This window comes from Ammodytes marinus, assembly GCF_949987685.1.
Source record: "Ammodytes marinus genome assembly, chromosome: 17".
NCBI classification, from domain to species: Eukaryota; Metazoa; Chordata; class Actinopteri; order Uranoscopiformes; family Ammodytidae; genus Ammodytes; species Ammodytes marinus.
In genome coordinates, this window is record NC_137221.1 from 12,804,724 (window position 1) to 12,829,299 (window position 24,576).

At 43.8% G+C, this 24,576-nt stretch overlaps 1 protein-coding gene across 1 annotated transcript in view; it reads left to right on the top strand.

The window, feature by feature from the left end:
- jarid2b (jumonji and AT-rich interaction domain containing 2b) overlaps nt 1-22,132 on the top strand; it is a 105,535-nt gene extending 83,403 nt beyond the window's left edge. The window contains exons 6-18 of the mRNA XM_080045947.1: nt 2,897-3,123; nt 8,532-10,035; nt 11,567-12,180; nt 14,940-15,032; nt 15,419-15,537; nt 15,701-15,771; nt 15,959-16,073; nt 16,263-16,368; nt 16,492-16,674; nt 17,551-17,681; nt 18,376-18,562; nt 19,026-19,130; nt 19,553-22,132. Of these exons, the coding sequence (XP_079902073.1) occupies nt 2,897-3,123; nt 8,532-10,035; nt 11,567-12,180; nt 14,940-15,032; nt 15,419-15,537; nt 15,701-15,771; nt 15,959-16,073; nt 16,263-16,368; nt 16,492-16,674; nt 17,551-17,681; nt 18,376-18,562; nt 19,026-19,130; nt 19,553-19,795 (3,698 nt within the window). The 3' untranslated portion in view covers nt 19,796-22,132. The remainder of the gene's footprint in view (nt 1-2,896; nt 3,124-8,531; nt 10,036-11,566; nt 12,181-14,939; nt 15,033-15,418; nt 15,538-15,700; nt 15,772-15,958; nt 16,074-16,262; nt 16,369-16,491; nt 16,675-17,550; nt 17,682-18,375; nt 18,563-19,025; nt 19,131-19,552) is intronic.
- Nucleotides 22,133-24,576: the final 2,444 nt, after the last annotated feature.

Consider the following 24,576-nt stretch of genomic DNA (forward strand, 5'->3'; position numbering starts at 1 on the left):
GTATAAAAAATATACATTTGTATCAAGTGATTTTTTTTCTTATTATCCAGAACATGCTTGAAACAAATAATCTCACTGCACAGGCTCAATGATTGGGCTCAATCATAGAATACAAATTGAGGAAATGGGAACATTTGTTTGTAAAATATGTGCTCATCTCACAGTATCCAAAAAACTTCCCCGGTGACCCTTTTTAAAAATGTATATACAGTGTAACATCTTGAGTCAGTTATATCCATCTTCCTACTTTTTAACCTAGTGTTTTTTTAACAGAGCAATAGTGAAAGCATTTCCAAACTCCTTGGCAGACTTGGTTAGACGTGTATGTTGTCTCTAAAATAAACCCATAAATAAAGTATTTAGACTTACAATGCTCCCGGTCAGGCGTTTTCCCATGAAACAAGGGGCTGGCCTCTCGCCCTCTTTCCTTTAGTCAGTTAGATTTGCCGCCAGAAAGGTTCAAAAGGTGAACGCTTTGCTCAGCTCTTTCCGCTGTCATCCTCTGGAGTGGAATGTGGAGGAGGAGAGAGACTGGTGGGATTAAGAGAGAACGGGGCGAGCTAGGTCCACACATTTGACTGCACTGAACTCTGGGAGAACTGTGCACTTCCTCTTTTAAAATGTTTTTTTTATATAGTTCACTGACAGTGTGCTCACATCGATTCATACTATCGTCTCCGTAGCTGCGGCTTGAAACGCAATGCGCGTATCTGAATAAGGTCGGATAGTGCAAAGTTGTTTGAACAAATCCAGGCTTGTTTGTGTGCATGTGGAAAGCTTTAGTCTCCCTTCCTTATCTCGTATACCAACGCTGTTTGCAAAGCAGCTTGGCGCCTTTGGCTGTGATATACTACATAAATAGATAAGAGGGAAATAGGCAGATATACTGTGTGTAGGGGGACAGCAGAGATGATGGGGGTTAAGGACACAGAAGACGGATGCTCACATACATGTAGGTGTGCACAGACTGTGGTCGAGACTGGGTCATTGCTCCAGTGTAGAGTTTTATGCTGTGTTGGCTATCAGGCACACACACGCAATACATTTTGTGGTATTCACACTGGTGTCAAACATGACATTTTAATACGTAGCATGGGCCACTCTCCAGCAGGGGCAGGGTTATACAGGCTCTTATGGAGTAAAAAAAAAAGGAAAATAGAATTAGTGAAAGGGAGAGAGACACATTTTATACTGGGGGGTAATGTAGAGGCAGCGAAGGACAGACATTGTAGGCCATTCATCAGCGCTCCGTCTCCCTGTCTCACTCGGCCATGTGCCATGTTGACATAGCTAAATTAAACAGCTTTTATTGGGCTCGGTTTTCTTGCTTAGCTCACTCCTCAAAATGTCAGGATTTCTCTCCTCCTTTCACTGAGTCAGGGGCCAGAGAAACTCACTGTTGGTTATAAGGCGATGCACACACACAACCTTTGACAGACAGAAACTTGCGCTGATACTCACACACGTCTTCTAGTAACACATGCCTTGGTTTTCAGGGTATATACTATATATTGTGTGCTTTGCATGTGCCCTGTAAATGCTTGTCTTGTGTGTTTGTGCTGTGGCCTCTCGGTCATTCTGTCCACACAGCCTGTTTCCTGTTGACGTAAAGATGCCATGAAAGTTTAAATTGAGCCTCATGAAGGCTACAGAGAGAGAGAGAGAGAAAGAGAGAGCTTTAAAATGTGTATGTTAATTGCCTCGCTCCTGTAAGACTCGCTTAGTGTCGTCCCCCAGAGGTAGCTTAAAGTAGCCCACGTCCATTTTGAACAGGTTCATTGACGTCTAGCATAAAGACGTGTTCATGCACACTTTGAATCATGCATATTTTACTGATTGAGGGCTAAATGTTGCCACTCAAATGTGTTTGCCGGACTTTCCACTCGTTCTATGTGGTTTGGTGCCAGGGTGTTTTATAAGCCATTCTGCACTACGGGGGGGGGGGGGGGATGTTGAGACTTATGTCCACACACATTGGAGTTGGCATAGGTAGACGGTAGCCTGAAAAAACATGGTGTACGTCCAATTAATGCTAGCTATTTTTTGCCTCGCTACCTAATGGTAACTTTCCCCACTGCCTTGTTGTCTTTGCAGTGGCTTAATTAGTTTTTTTTACGTCTGACTTTTACACATAAAGGAATTTATGATCGGTTGCAGAACTTCTATAAATGTATAGAACATGTACATATTTATTATTCTATATATATTCCTAAATCTCAACAGTGGATCATGCAAAGCTTTACTGTGTGAGTTGGTCCTGTTGCTGCAGAGCCTTGGTACTTAAAGGAAGCTCGATGGGCTTTCATATAAAAGCTTGTTTAACTTACCCCAGTTTGCTTCATTAATGATCACTGGTCAACAAATAGTATAGACTTTGTACGAATACATTTATATGTGAACACCCAATTCAAGCTTTAGGAGATATTCCCTTAAAGGTGGAGTCAGCTATTCTGGAGAATGCTTGTTGTCAAACAAACCTTTTGTCAAAATCATTGAATATTTCCTCACATTCCGCTGTGTGTGTGTGTGCGTGTGTGCGTGTGTGTGTGTGTGTGTGTGTTTAAAAAAAAAAATCATAGCCTATAGAATCTGTGAACCAGCCCTGTTGCTAGCTAAAGTAGGCCCTCTTTGTCTACATACCAATTCACAGAGCATAGACTGTGAATTAACACCTGATTTTCTTAATCCAGCGCACACACAGCACGTACAGGTAGCGGATCGTGAGGAGATATTCACAGATTTCTTTTTTCATTCATTTTGACGACAAGCGTTTTCCTGAATCGCTGACTCCACTTTTAACTGTTCCTTTAAAATGTCCCTGTTCTCCCATATCAATTAAGAATCACAAACAAACAGCACAACCTAATCCCCCTATGTCTCTCTTCCCCCTCTCCAGTGTTCAACAGTCACGGCAAAGCAGGGACCAGGGAGAGTCCCAGGCCCAAATGGGGATCTCACGGCAGGGATGCGCCCGCCCCGTCGCTGCCCCCTCCTCCACCTCCACCCCCGCCCCTCCTGAGGGAACGCAGGGAGCGCGCCGAGGCCCGAGAGCACGTCAGGAAGCAGCAAGCACTGGCCAATGGGATATCATCAAGGAGAGCTGCTGAAGAGCTACGCAAACAGGTATATGTCAGTGTGTGTGTGTGTGTGTGTGTATGTGTGTGTGTGTGGCGTTACTAAAGCCATAACGTGACTTTAAAGGTGCTCTGAGGAACTTTCAGTTTTTATGTTAATTCTTGCACCCCCTTTTGGACAAAAGCGCTAGTGTTTTTACCAAGCCAGTTATTGTTCCTGAGTGAGGGTACCCATGACAAAGGCATCAACAAAAACTAAATAAAAATATCGTTCTTTGCACTGATGGCAGTTGTTTGCTGTTACATGTGATTTATGATCATCAGAGGAAAAAATTAGACTGTTTCAGAAGTATTTAAAAGTTCCTTATAGCACCTTTTAATATTACATAGAGAGGGAAAAGGAGAAAAGGATTGCTGTAGCTTCCCCTGGAGAGGTTGAAAAATGTGACGGCAGAGAAAGTATTCTCCCATTATAGGGCAACGTGGCAGGTGAATGGTTTTGCATTAGCTGCGTTATAACCAGGGATACAATGGACTATTCTGTGTGAACAGGCATCGAGGTGCAGAGTGCTTTGTTTGCCTATTGTGCCCTGTTGGAAATCCTCCCCTTGCTTTTTGACTCTTTCCTTTTCATTTACCCATCTGCCACTACCTCTTTCTTTTTATCTCCTCCTCCTCAATGATTTCTCCTAACCACTCCTGTGCCCTTTGTTGGCTCCCTCCTATACTTTGGTTTTTATTGCTGATTTCCTGCCTACTCCGTGGTCCCTTTTTTGCAGCTCCTATCTCTAGCTAGATTTAGTTAGTGCTGGCTAGGGGGGCCGTGAAAGCCTGCCCTTCTCTCCTAAGCAGATTTCAAGGAAAGTGAAAGAAGAGTGGGAGAAGGAAAAGAAGGGGGGATAGGCTTTCGTCAGGGGAAACTGAATGATCACATCAGCTAGTCAGATGGGATTGTCTGCCGAGGCGCTACATTTTCCTCTGTCTTTTCTGTCATAATCCATGTGTGCTTCCTCTCTGTCTCCTTTTCCATTTCCTCCCTTGCCCTCTCCTTCCTGTCGAACACAAACATCTATCCAGTGTTGTTGTTGTAGTAATCTGCAGCTGCTTGATGCATACTCAGGCTTATGCTTGGGTTTTTTAAAGTGGCTCGAATTGTCCATTAAGGTGCAACATCTCAATGAGAGCGACTGTGTGCCAAGACCAGCTTCAGCCTCACTTACTCACCAGTCTTTGCTCTATGACTGTCCTTTAAAAACACTCTCTTTTTCAATGCACTGCTGTTGGCACCAGGTACGATTCTTTCGACTGCGCTTGAATTCTACCACCTTTCTCTGGTTATAACTCGGCCTCTCCGTCTCTTTCACAAATTTTCCCTCACGCTCTCTCTCCCTCTCGCTCTCTCTCTCTCTCTTCATCCCCCTCTCTCCCTGTCTGTCTCTGTTTCCTTGCTCCTGTGTCAAACAGATGGATCTTGCCCTTGACAACATGGCTCCAGTCATTTGGAAGGATTAGTGCCTTTTTTTCCTTTCGCTTCCTCGCTCTCCCTTCAATTAGCATGAACAGTATGTGTGTTAACTATGTGTGTTCAAGACACACACACAATTTAATACACACGACCAACTGTGAAAATACAGGCTAAGCCACATAAAAGGTTAAGTGATTATGTAGCCGTAAAACGTGTGTGTGTGTGTGTGTGCGCGCGCGTGTGTGCATGTCTGTGTGTGAGACCTGAGGGTAAAGGCATTTTCATAATTCAATTTGCCGTGATTCAGTCTCTCCTAAATTTAATAGTGACTTGTATCAATAAAACACACGCTCCGTAACAGGACCTTTTTATAAAACAATATGATTGCATCCGTTTTAATTAAATAAGAGAAAGCGGGGATGTCAGCAAAGCGGTGGCACACGGCAGCGAGCGCAGGTGGTGGGGCGTGCAGGGCCCGAACCGTTTAGCCGACTCGGCATCATTTGAAAAATGTCTTTCCTATTTTAGCTGTTGTTTGTCCTCAGCCATTAACCTCCTTCATACACCTAGATAATGTAAAAAGCTACATGACAAAAGAAGCCATAGGAATTAATAGGTAACTTTTAGATTACTACTAATAGGTTTCTCTTTATTTTTGGAACACGCCTATTTGGCCAGGGAATGCACAACTTCTATATGTAGATCACTCCCTGTTACTTTATAATTTAAAAAAAGGGGTTATACTGTGTGTGTGTGTGTTATTAGTGCCATGCTTTGGTGACCTTTCTCTAGCTGCTTAAAAGTCAACCTGCCCAGGGCCGCATCACCCAACGAACCTTAATAGGACAGCGGAGGTGAAAGAAGGCTTAAGCCTCAACGTAAATGACTTCGGCATATTGATTTATGGTTCAGCATAGGATTTAACCCGTTGATTGTCATCGTGCGCTATCGAGCTGCGTCATACATTAATCCTACACCCAAAAATAACTGTTCACTTTATTTCATTATGTTACAGACACAGACAATTATGGTGAAGCATCACAAAAGAAAAAAAACATTACTGAACATTTCTTCCAATAGCACCATATTTGTCTTCACTTCAACCATCTCCACCGGCGTCTAAAACATGTCAGAGAAAACGGATAATGCTGGATGCTGCATCTCCCTTCTTTTGTCTGTTAGGCTTTGCAAGGGTTAAACTTTCTCTCTCTCTGTCTCTGGCCTTCTCTCTCTCTCTCTCCCCCCTCCTCTCCTCTTCTTCTTCTTCTTCTTCTTCTTCTCGGGGCCGTCTCCTGCAGATGTTGCCTGTTAAAAATCTTCCTGCCAGGCCTCAGCTGGGCTATAGCAACACATGATGTCATCTAGTCCCACCTCCCTTTCCCTCCTATCCTCCCGCCCCTTCCCCACTCACATGCGACTGAAATCCACTTCAGAACAGACTCGGCGTGTGTGTGTGCGAGTGTCTGTGTGTCTATTTTTTCCTTTTGGCTTCAGTGTCCCTCTTGTTATGTTTATCGTCCTTCTCATTTTTGTTCACATTCTTTCTTTCTTTCTTTCTTTCTTTCTTTCTTTCTTTCTTTCTTTCTTTCTTTTTTCTTTCTTTCTTTCTTTCTTTCTTTCTTTCTTTCTTTCTTTCTTTCTTTCTTTCTTTCTTTCTTTCTTTCTTTCTTTCTTTCTTTCTTTCTTTCTTTCTTTCTTTCTTTCTCTCCTCCCTCCTTCCTTTCTTCATCAAAGTCTGTGTGTAGCTCCTGGCTCTTTACCCCTTGCCTTACATTCTCTCCTCATCATCACCGCTCTCTTAGCCGTCCTCCTTTCCCACTAGACCAAATAATTTAAGACAGAGAAGTGAGGGGGAGCCTTGCCAAGCCCCCCATGCAGAGAAGCTGGTCCTCTGAGCCCTCCTGTGGCAGGAAGCGGTCATGACACTGTGTCTCTCCTATTCAAAGCTTTGTCAGCAAACTGTGGCTAGACAAATATAGCTCCTATGTGGACAACTGCTGCTCTCGCGCTATAGTTACTATTTCAGACTCTATTTCAAACTTGGTGACATTATTTCCGGGATATAGCATGGACAAGGAGTACGCACAGTGACACAAAATATGTATCACGTTGTGAAACACAGTAATGTGCTTTAGATTTTCTCTATCCACTCAATGTTGCTTCATTTTCTCCTCCTTTCCTCTCCTCCACTCCTTCTGAACACCCTTTCTCCTTGTCACCATGTGTTTTTCCATTGTGAGGTGCAGTGTGTGTGTGTGTGTGTGTGTGTTGGGGGAATGATTGACGGTGGCAGGGTTAGGTTTCAGTCCCCCCCTTATCTTTTAATGGCCTGGTCTTTGTGTCGGCCCCCCCGCCACCTGAGACAAACACAATACACACACACACACACACACACACACACACACACACTGGTGTGACACGAGAGCCCTTCAAAGGCAAACCTGTCAATGGGCCGGCTGTCACCTCCCTCCTGTGGCGCCCCGACTGTGATTGATAACTCTATCTCTCCCCATCCCTCCTCCTCTCTCTCTACTGTGGTTGACTTCCAGCTGGTCGGGACAGACAGAGAAACAGATACTGTCTGTCGATAGATGGCAGTGGAACATGATGTCAGATTTACTGTATGTGTTTTGTAATGACAATGGAGGCTCCGCGATGGCTCATGGACAAGTGGGTGTAAACCTACTTTTTGTATAGATATATTGGAATATAGAAAAACACATTTGTTTGTTTTGGAAAATAAAAGGTGACCCAAAGTCATGTTAATACAATGCCAGAAAGATGACATCCAGCAAATCTCTGCAAACAAATATCGATCTTAAACTTTTTCAAGATCTCTTAACACTGTGGGGCCCTTTTTTGCACACATGCACGCACACGCAGACACAGGGAGTGAAGGGAATAAGAAGTTTTCCAGCACTTCAATTCAGGCATGAAAATAACATGGAGATGAGAAGGGAGAGAGGTACAGAGAAAATGGGATATTCTTAGAAATGCACACATAGGAGAGAAGAGAGTGGAGATGCATTGAATGAAGTGATAGATTAAAAGGCAGAAACAACTAGACAAGAGTCCTATACACAATAGCATTTTACACAATGGGGTTTTTAACATCTGACCAAGCTGTAAAGCTTTTGCACAGATAATAAATGGGGCCGTGTCTCTTTCTACAGCTGTAGCCAGTCATGGAACCAAAACCTATGATCTACAGCTGGGGGCCTCAAAGACTCTCTTTCTCTCTCTCTCACACACACACACACACACACACACACACAGACACAGGACCTTTATTCATAGCACAAAAAATGAAGTATAGCATTTAAAGAAGCCAGTTGCAAATAAAAGCCTGTTTTTATGGGTTTGGATGGAATTTTAAAGCCTTTCCAATGACCCAACCTCCTACCTCATACTGTCCAGCCATCTGCTAGCAGAAACCATGGAGCCATCTCTGCTTTTTTTCTCGACCTGTTCTCCACTGTTGTTCATCTCTGGTTGTTGCGGTTTTGGTTTGCGCATATCCTCGTCTAAATCTCTTTGTCTTTGTCTTTGAGTCAAAAACATTTTCAGTTTGCAGTTTGCAAAAAATGTACTCCATTCCAAAGAATAGTAATCAGGGCAGTCGATCGGTTGTCTAATGAATAGCAAAGGTTTCCACAAATAGCTCTGGTCTCGCAGGCCAAATGTTTTACTGCAGTGCGAGCATCTGAAGGTCTGGTGTCCTCATTGTGGAGTGTGGGTGCACACATGGCCCTGCATGGGTCTTGCTCTACTTCTCTGATTTATAGGATTGTATCTGTGTGGGTCTACATTTGCAATTTTTTTTTTTTACTTTCACATGTGTTCATTAATGCATACAACATTCAGAGATCCTATCAAACAGGATACAGAAGACAATATATATTTATATATACATGATTGTTACACAGCATTCTGGTAGAATTACTTTTCATATGAAGCTAATGTTTACCATCTCTTCCCTCTGTTGATCTCAGGTCTCTAAAGTGAACGGGCTGACGCGGGCGGGCTCGGCACACGCTGTCAGTGGTGCCAAAAAGAGCCGCGACTTCCGACTGCCGTCCAAAACTGTGAAGAAGTACACAGCCACCGTGTCCAAGGGCCACGTCACCTACACCAAAGCCAAACAGAAAGAACTGGGCAAGAAAACCAAACTCAGCAGCAACAAACACAATAGCGCCGCCTCGGCACCGTCGTCAGCGAACAATCACAATCAGCACAGCCAGCCCTCAGCCAGCAACGGGCTGGCCCACTCAGGAAAAGCAGCAGCCCACCACAGCAATGCAAAAACCCGCAAACAGGTGCTACTATCCAACGGGCTGCACAATGCCGGCGCCCGCCTCAACGGCAGGCTAAACGGGCAGCGGCACAACCCCCTGGTGAAAGAGGACACACACAGGCAGCGCCAGCAGCAGGGCCAGGCTGCAGAGTGCCTGGGGAGAGAGGGCCTGCGCAACTCCAAGCGCCGCCTGGAGGTGGTGCTCAGCCCCATGGGGACGGGGCTGCTTGTTGAGCAGAAAGCCAAAACCACTGGCTACGAGGCCAAGAAGGCCAAGATCACATCCACGCCTCAACCCGCCCCGCCTCTGGAGACACGTAGCAAGAAGGTGGCCAATCAAGAGAAAGCTGCCACAACGCAAACCACCACCCCAACCACTCCAATTTCTAACGGACACCATTCAGAAAGCGCCCCCTCTCCCAAACAAACTCAGCCTGTTACCCCACTTCTTCCACCACTGACTCCCCAACAGACCCCGCCTCCCTCTACACCAGCAGCAGCCAACCTGGAGCCGCTGAACCAGCGGCCCAAGAGGGCGTCGGCCGGGAAGCTGATGCTGATTCGACAAGCACAGCAGCAGAGCCGCTCCCACGGCCGGAGCTCCTCCTCCTCCTCCTCTTCCTCCTCCTCCTCTTCCTCACCCTCGTCATCGGGACACAGTCAGCCACAGAACCCCAGTGGTGCCAGCACTACCTCAGACCCCCAACAGATCTCCATGCCCTCCTCCATCTCCTGCTCTCCGCTCCCTTCCTCCAACCACCCTGGACCGGGACAGCTCAGACCAGCAGCAGCAGTGTTGCGCGCTGCCGACCGAGACAGGGAGTGGGAGCAGGAGAAAGAGCTGGCCCGACAGAAGGAGCGCGAGCAGGAGAAGGAGTGTGACAGGCAGCGCAGCAGACCGGAGGGCTGGACGGCGCTGGGAGAAGCCCCCGCCTTCCGCCCGGCGCCCCGTGAGTTCCTGGACCCTCTGGTGTACCTGGACGCGGTCAGGGAGCGGGCGGAGGAGGCCGGTATGTGTCGCGTGGTGCCGCCACAGGACTGGAGGCCCGAGTGCAAGCTGAGCGAGGAGATGCGCTTCGTCACACAGGTGCAGAGAACCCACATGCTGGGCCGGCGCTGGGGCCCCAACGTGCAGCGGCTGGCCTGCATCCGCAAGCACCTCAAATCTCAGGGCATTACCATGGACGAGCCGCCGGTCATTGGTAAGAGAGCTAGACTGACATACAGTATGTGCAATGTGAATGTACACAATGCAATTAAGTCATACATTTACAAAAAACTCCTTCCTGAATGGATTGAATTAAAGTAAACAATAAGCCACAGGTTTCTTCCTGCAGACTGTCATAGAGGTCCAGAACTATCCATTTAAACGGAACTGAATACAATCAGCAGCTCATTGCAAACTGATGCCTCCTCTTAGCCCTGTCTGTCTACACTTGTTTTTTCGTCACAGCTGTTTTTCGGATTCAAAGATGAGAAAGTGATGAACTAGATATACAGTGCATCAAAGGAAGATAATGTATGATATGCACAAAAAAAGTGCTTTTGGAATTGTTTTGCCACTTGTGCTCGGCTGCTCTATGAACATGACAAACACCGCCATTAAGGGAAGCATTACAAATACAGCCTTTTCCATTTGTATCAGTGATGCTCTGAAAGCTTCATAGGCATTCTGCACGATTTATCTTCCCCTTTTATAGATGACGATAACCTTGTTGAACAACTTTAGGGGTCTGACGGGCCAGAAAAACAATATTTCCCCCAGATTGTCCTGTCATCCGACATTTTTCACCATGACGTCAGAATTTTATGACCCTTTAAAAGAGCCCCAGTTTAGAAAGAAAGTGTGTATACACCCCTATGCATATATGTGGTTGTTGAACTGCATACAGCTGTAATCAGATTAGCCCATTTTGATTCCAGTTTGAGGCTGTTAGCCATCGAGGCCTGGCAGCCAGTGAGCTGCAGTGGAGTGGCCTGTGCCAGCCAGCATAGCATACATCCAAATGACTGCATTTACTGTGCCCAGCAGATCGGTTCTACATTAACTGAATTTGTATCTCTATTTGGCACAATAATGGTCCAGATCATTTTGAGAAGTGATAGCTCAATTGGCCATTTCAAATTAAATGAACTGGGCTGGAGGAAATGGCATCTTTAGCCAAAGGAGCAGATGCTCCAAGATGGCAGACATCTTGATTTGATTTTTTTTTTTTTAAACCCGAGTTTGGACAAGTGAAATCGGGGTAAATCCTCTATGCCTACAAAATGTCTGTTGTGGAAGATGCAATTTCAGCTTTGATTGGTTTTAATTTCTAGATTTACGAGACACGTTGGAACAATTTAAATACATTAGAGGTACAGTATACAGTTTCAGGGGAGGGGGTGTGTTTACATTCGCAGAGCCTGCAGTTTAAAACAGATTTACTCTACATGCAATTCTTAGTATTGAATAATTATATTATCATAATTCAAAACAAAACATTTTTTAAGGCACCTGGAACCAAAAGTAAGACTAGAATATGTTTTCTAAACAAAGAAGTGGGCCCTGCTTCTGTAAACAGGGAACTTTTCAGGTTTTTTTCTAACTTCAAATTTCATAGTTTGTTTATCAGACATAAGAATATACCTTTTAAAAAATGCCCCTCCCCTCACACAGTGACAAAGTGAACCTTTTAAGCTCACTCCTAACCTTTTTTACTCTTTGTCCCCCTCCTGGTGCATGCTGTGAAGGCGGCTGTGAAGTGGACCTGTCACGTTTTTTCCAGCTCATCAACGACATGGGCGGCATGCAGCAGGTGATGGACCTGAAGAAGTGGACCAAGCTGGCCGACCTGCTGCGCATCCCCAAGTCTGCGCAGGACCGTCTGGCCAAGCTGCAGGAGGCCTACCTGCAGTACATCCTCTCCTACGACTCGCTGGGCTCCACGGAGCGCCTCCGCCTGCAGGCCCTGGTACTGCAGGAGAAGAGGAGCCTGGAGACGCGCCGGGGGCCTCTGGAGGGCCTGGCAGACTCCACCGCACCCGGCTCTATGGTGCTGCCGCGATACGAGCCCAAGAACGGGCTAGTGGGGGGAGGGACAGTGGGGGGAGGGGGAGGGGCGGGGCAGCCACGCACCAATGGAGTGTATCACCGTCTGAAGGAGCTGGAGGCTCAGGTCAAAGCGGGCCGGCGCCGGCTCTTCGCTCAGGAAAAACAACAACAAGGCAAAGAGGACAGACAGCGTGTGGTGGAGGGAGAGGAGGAGCATGAGGAGGAGGAGGAGGAGATGGAGGAAGAGGAGGAGGAGGAGGAGGAGGAGGAGGGCAGGGGAGTTCTCAGTGACCAGCACAAATGTATTAGCAAGGTGAGAATTGATTAAGAGACATTTGATGTGTATCTTTTAATGTTTTTGTTTCTGTTTGTTTTCCTGTCTGGCTGAAAAAGTTGCTGTTAACAACTGTGAAAAGGTGGAGTCAGCAATTTCCGGAGAATGCTTGTTGTCAAAATCAGTGTATGTCTCTTCACAATCCGCTACCTGTCCTCTGTGTGTGTGTGTGTGTGTTCGGCACGCTGTCAACAAGTATTCTCCAGAATCGCTGACTCCACCTTTACTTTGTATTGACTACTGTTTTTTCATTACATGGTTTGCTCTGAGGTTCACACAGTTAGCCATCTTTGCATCAGCAGTAGCACTAAGGCATAGATACATCTCTTGGCACTTTCATTTTTGTCCCTGCAAAAGACTTCTCATCACAAAGTCACCTACAAATTTCCTTCATCTTACTTCATGCAAAATATAAGACGGAACATTTTAAGTCACATTATGTACAATATAAAAGGTCAGCGCCATATTTTAATCCATTAGCATGTTGGCATCCATTATCAGCTTTGCTATAGTGCTTCAGTCAAACGAGCTGCTAATGACAAGCCTTAACTAAAATCATAAAATGACATGTTATGTTGATCATAAGGAAGATGCCAGCATATTTTGTAGAATGTTGACAGTGTCTTCAAAGTCCTCATTAGTTCTGAGCCAGATGTTTGCCATCCCACTGCCACTATCCATCCTAAGTGACAAAATATGCACCTTTTTTTAGCAAAGTTGTTCTAAAAATCGTCACAATACACAAAGACTGTGGGAATGTTACTGTGTGGTGTGAACAGCAAAGGTGTAAATGCCTAGCGTAACTATTAATCAGTCTCCTTGGTAACTTTATCAAGCTCTCATAGTGTATGGGTTGTGAAAGATGTTTTGCACACCTGTTTACATGCGGCAGTACGTGTGTAAATGTGTCATGTCGCCGCATTGTGAAGGCCTGGTTTTTACCGTGTGAGAGCGAAAGGACCAGCGTTGGTGTTTGTACCTCGCACATCCTCTGGTGGTTTTGTGAAATATTTCTGTGCAGCTGTGTGTGGTAAGGTTGGTCAGTAGCCGTGTGTGTGTGGGTGTGTGTGTGTGTGTGTGCACTCACACATTAGCTGTATTCCCACCTCCCCAGCCTGCTGGCAGCTGTGTTGATTCTGGCTGGCTTTAAATGTAGGTCAGAGAGAAGTCAGCCCCCTTCCCCTCGCCCCTCCCCCTCCTTTTAAAACCCCACCTTCTCCAACCCTCCAGCTCCTTTTAATCCAGCCCTTTCCCCACCATGGCTTCTAGTTCAGCCCCCATGCCCTTACTGTTAGCTATTTCCTCATATCTCCGGTCCCCTCGCCAACCCCTCTCTATCATGCCCGGTTCTCCTGCCAATATCTCTGCCAAGCTAAGCACTACCCCCAACACGTACAATGCAAAGGCTTGCAGTTTTTATGTTTAGAAATCCACATGTGCAAAAACAACACACATGCCAAACTAATAAAAAATAAATAAAAAACCTGTGCACTTATTGTTGATCTGCAATATTTATTTACAAAGGGTTTAGGTGCACATTTCTTGTCATTGAAGGGGGTGAGGCAGTAATTATTTCTGTAATTAAGATAACTTTGGTCACGGTTGACGCTGTCTCTCTTTCTCGCTCGCTCTCTCTCTCTCTCTCTCTCTCTGACTTACTCTCACACTGCACAGTCAGTACTCCACCCATCTCAAATGTGGATCTCATTTAATTTTCTTTCAGCCTCCCCTTTGGTAACTAAATCCCTCTATAGGACCCCCCACCCCTCCCCTTCTTAAAAACTCAGTTTCCCTTGACAGACCTGACTCCAGTGCAGTCCATAGCCTTCTACATTCTAAGTATGGTTCAACGCGGTGACATGTGAATGGCTGTGTCACCATCCTGACGCCGCCTGTCTAAATATGAGCCGTCACTTAATTCTCTGTAGCTCCGATTTGTATGCACTTTTCATCGCGAGTGCCCCCGAGAGGAGGTTAAGTTTCACTTTTTTTCAACAGAACACAGAACAAAGTGCATGTCAAGGGGTATAATTTACCCTAATTACACCAGGAAAAGGCTCGGATAAGTGCTGCTTCTGACACCGCCCCAAAAGAACGTCTTGTCAGCGCTTGCTAGGTCCACCGCGCCATCATACTGCGTTATTTCACACAGCCCTGTAGCTATAATGTAAAAACAGTAACTGAATTAAGGTCAACATCTGGACATCCTAAGAAAGAAGAAAAAAAAGAAAGACAAATAGTCACCGTAAAGGATAAGGAATCCGCAAGGTCATCTTTCAGCAGGGTGCGTATGTCTCCAGGGTCTGGGAGTTTGGCAGATTTATGGTAACCTTCAAAGCTTCTCTGTAGCAGCAGTGTGTCCGTGGAGAGAGAGAGAGAGAGAGAGAGAGAGAGAGAGAATGGGGTCAAGTCCAGGGGAAATGTATCTGGGAGGCACACAGAGGTGAAGCCTTATAGAGACAAATGCATCCACATGTACTGTACTAATACATTGCACATACAGCACTAGCATTCTTTTTCAACATAAACCTTTTCCCCCTCTGATCTTTGAACTCATGCAAAGTCGTGTGGTGGGGAAAGAGGATAACCATGTACTACATTGACCATTCAGCAGTATTTTCTTTTTGCTCATGTTTTGGCCATGATAAAAACATTACCCATCGTTTGGTCCATAAATATGTGGAGTGTGTTTTTTTTCTTGCTGTAACTCATAACGTTTAATGCCTCTTATGTTGCAGGGGAAATCGGTGTCTTTGACTAACTTCTTCAGGATAGCCCGGAACACCATGACCATGTGCTTTACCAAGGAACCAGGGGCTGCTGAGGTTGAGGTTAGCACGCTTACGTCTTGATTTAAACGACTTGTACTGAATGTAAACATGCATTGTCTACAGCAGCGTCTCGTATAGAAAAACAATTAATTTCTAAAATCAATTATTTAAATAGCACATTTTTAAAACAACCAGAATTGACCAAAGTGCTATCAACAGCATCAAAGCTAGATGCACAAGCAACAAACAACAATTAAAACAAAAGATAAAATTCAAGGCCGTATAACATATTTGCATGAATGTGGGATCAAAACAAAACGATAACAAATACCGACAGCGTTAGTTCAGAGCGCTGACATCATTCGGTATCAGGCCCACCTGAAACCTGCATCCTGTTTCATGCATTCCTCCCTTGCCTTTTGCTATTTTTTTTGTTGTTCTTACAGCAAGAGTACTGGAGGATTGTGGAGCAGAGAGACAGCCACGTGGCGGTGCATTGTGGGAAGGTGGACACCAGTACGCATGGCAGTGGTTTCCCCACAGGAAAGTCAGAGCCATTTTCAAAGTGAGTAATACCATCACTCATTCATTCACAAGTCTGGACAAGCCTGTGTGTTTAAGGACTGTAGTCTTGCCGTGTTAACCGTACGGCTACTGGTATGACTCTGATATGTCCAAACCAAGAGTGAACATGGAGTTGACCATTATCTGACCTATCTTTTCCTCAGACATGGATGGAACCTCACTGTCCTCCCTAATAACTCTGGATCCATTCTAAGACATCTGGGTGCTGTGCCTGGTAAGGACATTGTAAAGGCAGCATAAAGCCTGTAGCTGCTTGTTACCAAAGTCAAAAGAAATACACATTTATCTGAAAATCGCTCCAGAAATAAAGTGCACATATATTCTTTTAAGCTTTGTAATTTTTCAGTCCGTAATAACCCATGCTCTTGTTTCTCTCTCTGTAACTCTCTGTGTCTTCCCAGGGGTGACCATTCCCTGGCTTAACATTGGCATGGTCTTTTCTACCTCATGCTGGTCTCGAGACCAAAATCGCCTTCCATTTATTGATTACTTACACACTGGTGCTGATTGCATTTGGTAAGTATGTGCATCATCACTGCTATCATGTGTAAATGATCCCACTGTAAACTGTAAATGTACATTTTTAAACATGTAAAATTAGTGATTTGCCAGTAGGGTGAAGTCCACTGACGCGTTACATGAAGCTTGCTCAGAATGAGTCAGTTCCTGTGAGTTGAAGTCTATGTGTGTGTTCCTTTAAAACAGGTATTCTGTCCCTGCTGAGGAGAAGGCTAAGCTGGACAAGGTGGTCCATACACTGCTCCAGGCCAATGGCACCCCAGGACTCGAAATGTTGGAGAAGAACATCATGGTAAGTGTTTTCTGTGATTTTGTTTTTCTTCTCCAAATCTATCCAAGAACCATCCTTCTGATCACATTTTAACATTGAGTTTTTCATCTGTGATAATATGATATTCTTTTTCTCATCTTCCAGATCTCTCCGGAGTTGCTGTGCCGAGAAGGCGTGAAGGTTCACCGTACGGTGCAGCGGAGCGGTCAGTTTGTGGTCTGCTACCCCGGAGCCTTCGTCTCTAAAGTGTGCTGTGGCTACAGCGTGTCAGAGACCGTGCACTTTGCCACGCCGCACTGGATGAACCTGGGCTACCAGGCCGCAAAGGTCAGTATGTTAGATAAATACAGTGCTCATAAGAGTGTGAGGAAAACAAAGTGTGCAATGAGGGATGAAAATGATTTCTATAAATATGTAATGTCAAATCAGAATGCCTCTCTGTTTTCTGAGTATTTTGCCTGTGTGTTACAGATGTAATGTGACATGCGTTTTGTGTTACTCCACTCCTGCTTTGTTATTCCTAACAACACTGGCCCCCTGTGGACAGTGGCCATTAAAGCTCTGATTGATGTAGAGTTGATTAAAACTGAAATGGATAAATGAACTCAGAACCTAGAGCTTGATTCTCTAATCAGCTTTGCGTGCTGAACTTTAAGGAGTAATTGTAGCTGTACGTCTCCCCGGGGGGCGTATTAAGATATTTTATTTGTGATCACGAGCGAGCCTTTTGGACCATTGGCCGTCGTTATAGCAGTAATGGAAGAGAAAAATGCTAGTTACTGTCATTTGAGGGCATTATGGTGATGGAAGGGCATATACCTTCAGCAGCGCCGTTGTATTCATAGCCACGGCCATGATTGCTCTCAAGGGTAATGTGACATTCATACAGCAGCGCGCTGTATTGTGGTGCAGTGGCCGGGATTTTTTTTAGGAATGAGGAAAAGAAACAGTGTGTGATTACACTGCAAACAAATGTCATATAAACACTGGTGGACACTATCAGTCAACTCTTAAATCACATAGTTAAAATACCTGTATGTGGATGTGTGAAAATAACTGAAAAATGGAAACAAGGTTGAATAAATGACTGATGATGGAGGGGAAACAGTGCTGTCTTACGACATACAAATGACACAAAACTATCATTCCTTTACTGTCTCAATGTAATGCATTAAATTGTATTCTGTTGTGATTTGTGTGCAGGACCTGAAGTGTCGTCGTATAGCCAAACCCTTCTCCATGGAGAGGCTACTGTACCAGATCGCCACCGCTGAATCCAAGAGGGACAATGGCCTTCTCCTCACCACAATCTCCGCCCTACTCGAAGACCTCAGGTACTGTAGATGATAACGCCAGCGAAGCATAATTCTATTACTAATCTTAAATATCCATGGGCCGGTATGATATTCTGATGGTATGACTAACCTTAAGCAAAAAATACCACAGTTTACGCATTGTGATTACAACTCTCAAAAGTGTTGTTTTGACGTTTCCGGGTAAACACCTTTTTTTCCTGGCTGAACACAATATTTTTATTTTTATTTAAACATCATATTGGTTTTCCTTGAAACTGGATACCGGGGCGCGCCTTTAGCTCAGTTGGTAAGGCGTCCCCCTCCCGGGCCGGGCCCAGCAGCGGACCCGGGTTCGATTCCCACCCGCGGTCGTTCTCTGCATGTCGCTCCCCTCTCTGCCCCATTTCACCTCTGTCTCTCTGCACTATCAAATAAAGCATAAAAATGCCCAAAAAATATCTTAAAATTTAAAAAAAAATAAATAAACTGGATACCGGCCCATGCCTATTCTGAAAATGTAGAAGTTTATTTGCAAGTGAAAACTTGTCAATCAAATGTTCCGTCTAGGCTGTATTTAATACTGTCTTTTCTATCCCTTGTGTGTTATTTGACCTTAGTTACTGCTATCATCAGCAAGTATTGTTGCGTTTTATTATCAGATATCGCACCTTCTGTATAAACCTCATGCAACACAAAAACTGCCGACTTATATTACATTTCTCCTCCAATGTAGGAACATAGAGATTCACCAACGGCAGGAACTTTTCAAGGCGGGTTTGCGCCTCTCTGCCCGCTACGGCACGCACGACAGCAGCCTGACGCCCGGCGAGGGACGCAAGAAACCCCGCGGGAAATGGACGGCACTGGAGTCCTCTGAGAGACGCTGCCAGATCTGTCAGCATCTCTGCTACCTGTCCATGGTGAGCAGCACAGACAGTGGTTTAGGACTGCTTACAATGAACCATTTTGGCATCTTAATTTCACATTCAATTTGGACATTTTGGTCCAATTTTGCCCACCACGGACGTCCTTCAAGACGTCCGAATGACCTGCAAAACCTATACTTGTATACCATGCACTAATTAGTTACTATGTGCTATACATAATTGCAAGTTATTCATTTGGACACTGGCAGCGACTGTGCTTTCTATGGGTCAATATGTTAAGAGCATCTGTAAGCCATGATGATGAAATTTGATGCAGTCTTTTAACAATGTTACCGAAATAAATGCAATAATATAATGCAATCCTACTAGCCTTGCCAGTGGCATAATAAAGTAGGAACTGAAGCTGATTCATCATGTTTCTCTCTTAATTAGTTTATTCAGAATTGAGTGTCTAGTTCCTACGGTAACGTCCGTCTTGTGTGTGCGTGTTGTGCAGGTGGTTCAGGAGAATGACAACGTGGTGTTCTGTCTGGAGTGTGCCCTGCGCTATGTGGAGAAGCACTCCCCCAGAGGCCTTAAGATGATGTACCGATACGACGAGGTGAGCTGTGTGTGATGTGCTGTAGTTCAGTTCTCCCTCTGTCCAGATGGGGGCGACATCAGCGAGGCTTTTAACACTGCTCCAGGAAGCATATTATTCAGCGTCATGCTGTTTCTTTACTGTATTTTCTTCTGTCAATTCCCCTCTGTGTCCGGATAATTAATAGATGAGAACAGAAAGATTTAAAGGTGTATTCAGCTTCTATGGAGAACGCTTGTTGTCAAAATCGATGAATATCTCCTCACAATCTGCTACCTTTTCTGTAGTATGTGTGCAATGAAAAAAACTGAGCCTAGGCTCTGTAAACTGGTACGTAAACAAAGGGGGCCCACTGTAGCTAGCAACTTCTAATTCCGTTTTCTTTTCTGTCTATCCCATGGATCAACTTCTAATTCCGTTTTCTTTTCTGTCTATCCCCTCAGGAGCAAATCAACACTTTGGTGAACCAGGTATGCGGCCGGGCCATGCTAAAGAACGGAGGCGGCGGTGGTGTTGGTGGAGCAGTTGTCACTGTGGTCAGTGGAGGAGGAGAGGACCTGTGTAACGGCTTGAGCCCTGTCAAAGCATCGCCGGCTAAGCGAGGCCCCAGAAAGCGTGCCACTGTGGAGGTGTCCCTGGCCCGTCTGTCCTCCAGCCACATACCCAAGGCTGCTGCTGTGTCCTGAGGGGGACCGCTGCCCAATCACAGCCTAGCGTGCTGTGCCCATGTCCCACCCATAAAATCCATCCCTCTTTTTTTATTAACATCGAGCAGGATCACTATCAATCCCCTCGTCCATCACCCAATAATAAATATTGATTTGTTTTTGAGCTTTGAAAAATACCCTCACCTTCCAAAAATGAATATTCACCTTCCCCCCTTAGAATGACAGGCTTGTTTTTATGATAAAAAGAAAAAAAAGAAAAAGCAAGATGTCTTTTTTGCACTAGTGTGAAAGAAGAATTAGTTTTTATTCTGGATGATTTTAGAAATCCCCCCTCCCCCAGCGTCCCTCCTTAAAGTCGTCCTTTACAACATTACGAGCATTAAGTGTAACAAACTACCCTTTACCTCCACCGCCCGTCGTCCCGCCACTGAAATGGGTTACATATGTTACCTCCTTCTTGCGTCACTCTCTCCTGCCCGCCTCATGCCCACTGAGACTATAGGGCCCCCAGTCGTTTTCATCACTCGTCACTCCACTGTGAACATGGGACAATTGAAAAAAGGCGGCCTTTTGTTTTTCTCCCCCCCGTATTTTTCTGAAATGAAAATGACATCAAGTAGTTACCCAAAGTTTCTCTCTGTCCTTGGTTTGAGGAAGAGTAGCCCTTTTTAAAATTGATTTTATTCTTCCTTGATGCAACTCTTGCATTGTTAAAATATGGGGGGGTTGGGTGGCGACGCGGGCGACGCAAGGTAAAAACTTGAAAGACTGACGATGTTGGTTTATTGTTGGTTCGCTATGTTTTTTTTTCAAGTTCTATTTTGAATTTTAGCTTTGTTTTTTGCTAGTGTTTTGTTGTTGCAAGAAGTCTTTTGTGTATTTTATTTTTATTTTGTTGTCATTGTGGACGTTTCTGTCCGTTGGTGGATGTGAGAGGAGGCAGAGCAGTCAGAGCTACAGCTGCTTGGCTCACTGCTCACCTCACTTCCTGGTAGTATGGAGGGATTCCTCCTTCGCTAGCTAGAGTGAAAACCGTGCCTGAGGCGAGGAGACCGATTTTATTGGTGCTGTTGGTTATAATTACTGTATAACAACACAAAAAAGATTTAAATCCCGGGGGTTAGCGCTTGCTAACAGCTAACGGTTAGCTCCCGCACCCCCACCCCCACAGGGCAGAAAGGTCTTCAGGCTTTTCTGGTTCTAGATGTGCAATCGTGTTAACATTCCATTCTTCCAGTCCTCTTGTTTCATCTGTACCAGTAAACATTAATTATTATATTATATTATTATTATTTTGTGTTCTTTTCTTTTTTTTTTTAAACTTTTGTTGATCTGATGTGTTGTCTCAAGTAGAGCCACTAGTCAAAGAGTGTAAAATGTGAAATATCAAATCCAAGTTTTGTTTTTTTGTTTTTCTTAGTTGTCCTCTCATGTTTTTTGGCTTTTTGCATTTTTTCCCCTTTTCCTGATATATTATGAGTGATTTTTCGAGAGGAAAAAAGTCCAACACAAACAAAACATCACCTTTTTTTTGTACATAATCCTGTAAATTTCTTAAATACTTGAGCCTTTTTCTGGGGGTTAAGGAAGAAAGAAACGCAAGGAAGGAGTAGCCTAGAGAAGAGAGAAACAAGTTCCAGAGGAAAGTGCTTGATGAAGAAAAAGCCTTACATTTTCCCTTTCTTCATCCATGTGAGTTTGACGCTTACAGGGTTGCTCTGGTAAACGTGTATAAAAATTTTAAGTGCTGCTTATATCACTAAGAAAGAAGATATTGAGTAGCCAATGACTGCCCCCCCCAACCTAGTTTTGTTTGTCTAGCTTTACTTTTTTAAAGAAAAGGGAAAAAAAAGATATGTTCACAAAAAAAAATGGGTTTTTACATTTTCATTACTGAAAATTCAACAAATGTAGTAGCTACTCATGTTGCACTGAGCTTGCCAGTGGTGACTGTCAAGGAAAAAATCCTATAATCCAGTTTGTTGGTTGTCGTCCCTCGCAGAAGACTGAACTGTTTTAGGACTATTTAATGAAATGCCAAGTCGGGTGTTTTCAACATTAAAAAAAAAAAGTGGTTGTCAAGTTTTTATGGCCTTACAATATATTTTATTCTGATGGGATTTTTTTTGTCTGTTTTTCAGTTTCAGTTTTTGTTTCTTCCATTTTTCTACAGTATAAACTACTTGCTCACAGTGGGGTCTCTGGTGACTTAATTTATTAGTGCCGCATCTCGGCCTTTCCCTCCACTCGGAAAGAGAGTCTCATGTTGGTTATATTGACAGTTTTTTACTTTTGCAGTTTGTACCTAAGGTTTAATAAAAACTTACCGACGATTCACTGTCATTTTTTCTTCCACCCGACTCGAGTCTCATTGTGTAAAATGAAAATAGATTTTCACAGTTTAATAATTTCTTACCTCTAGCGGCATCAAAAAAATATTCTAACAATTGATTCATATAAAGTAATTTTAAAAAGTTGTTTTAAAATTCAATTTAATATTTGCTAATATTTGATGGTTTTAGATTTTAGTCTAAAATAAGTAATTTGAAGACATCACCTTGGACTTGTGATGGACATGTTGGCAAACCAATCAACCTTATTAATAGATAATAATAAATAATTATTAGTTGCAGCCCTAATTTAGCCACGCAGATAATCCATAGACCTCTCTGTAAACAGTCTTTATTGGAACTATTTAAGTAAGTAAGTAAGTAAAATTTAAAACTGCTGACAATAAGGCATGGGGATTGTCATAAGGTACCTTGACATTTTTTGAATGATATTAGTTCGATGGAGCATTTTTAATGCTTAACCACATCACCTTGAGCGCCCCTAGATAATATACAGTATTGTTTTAAAAGCACTTTCATTTTGTTGAAGAGAGGGGCAGAAATGCTACAGTCATCTTGGAACATATTCCATTAGAGGTAAGTGAGGAATACAAAGGCTTGGTGTATTTTGGGTGAATTGACCCATTGACAATACAAATGTCAAGATGAAAACAAACTGGCAGTGACATTAACACGTTCCATTGTAACCAGCGGCAGCAGGTGTGGGATTAACTAGAAGTGCTCTCAACTTCACTTAACACTGAGCTTATCATTCTATTCACACGCCACAAAATATACCTGCCAGCTGTTGGTGGGCACTGTAGTTCTTCGTAACCTTCATTAAAGTGCACTCGAATGACCGTGGCTCATCAACGCCAGCTATTTACAATGAAGCAGCGCATCCACTCTCTACCGTCAAATGGTGTTTACTCAGCATAACACTGGTATTGCTTTTCCTTACTTTTTTCACCTATAAAATGTTTAATATTTAATGTATACATGGTATAGTTTTCTCCCCGAAGAGAAATCATCTGTATGTCATAGCTCTCCTACAAAACATACGCGCGCACAGTACTCACACACACACACACACACACACACTGTCATTCCCTCAGCATGTCAGCTTTTTGTAAAGAGCTCAGGCCTGTAAATCAACAGTGAGCGCACTGGGACTGTTAACATGCTCAAAACCTTAAATGCTTCTCACATTTTATTCCTGAATTTGTTCGATGAAAATGAAACATTGCTGGGGGAGAAACATTTATTACCAACAAGTCAGAAATTGTAGGCATAGGTTAAGAACTAAAGGAGTAACGCTGTCACATTGCACAAATATCAACATTTCTGTACAAAACAAAACTAAAATCTGAATACAGTTAAACCTCCTGGGTGTCGTCCAGTGCATAGCACACAGTCCAAACAGGGATTTGGTCCTTGTTCAAAAGGAGAAGTTCACCCAAATATTATTGGTCAAGGGAATGGCAATGGGTTACTCTCCTATGCTCTGTGTGTGTGTGTGTGTGTGTGTGTGTGTGTGTGTGTGTGTGTGTGTGTGTGTGTGTGTGTGTGTGTGTGTGTGTGTGTGTGTGTGTGTGTGTGTGTGTGTGTGTGTGTGTGTGTGTGTGTGTGTGTGTGTGTGTGTGTGTGTGTCTGTGTCTGTGTCTGTGTGTGTGTGTGTGTGTGTGTGTGTGTGTGTGTGTGTGTGTTCAATCATTGATATCCAGGTACCTGAACTCCACTATTCTGTGAGCTGTGCAGTGCTATGTGCTGTCTGCCAGTTATTATGACATGTTTTTCAAAGCCTATGGCACAAAAGTTTTATTATCTGAATGAGTTTACATTTGAAATATTGCAAAAATGACCTCCGTAAACCTGACAAGGCAATTTCTACAAACTTTGGGGGTTCAGCTTATCCATAAAGACATACTTCATCATCATCCATGTGCCCCATGCAGGTTTTTTTCTTTCTTTTTTTTGCATTTGAAAAATAATAGGGACAGGTTTTGAGACATCAAAGGAAGATGGTTTCTGTGAGAACTGTTGATAGAGAGGTATATTATTTATAATTCATTACCAGGACGTTGTTGCTGTAAAGATATTTTTTTAAGTAATTTTGTCAACCCTTTGAACATTGAAAATATATTCCTTTAACCTCAATTGCATTGGGGTAGCAGCAGAAATATTGGGTGAAGGAGATGTCAAAGCCAAAACCAAAACCATCTGCATTGCTAGATACCATTTAAAGGGAAGTGTCTTTTTTTTCCTCCATAATTTTGGTGACAACATACAGTTCGAATAAGACTTCAGGTTTCACTTTCTGTATGTGTCAGAGCTGCTGATCGCCTTTAGCTTTTGGACAATATTTGGTACAACACACCATCATATCTTTAGATTTACAACAAAGGCTTCATCATTCTCCATCACATATATCTATGCTTAATAGTAACAGCACAAAGCGTGGCTCCAAGG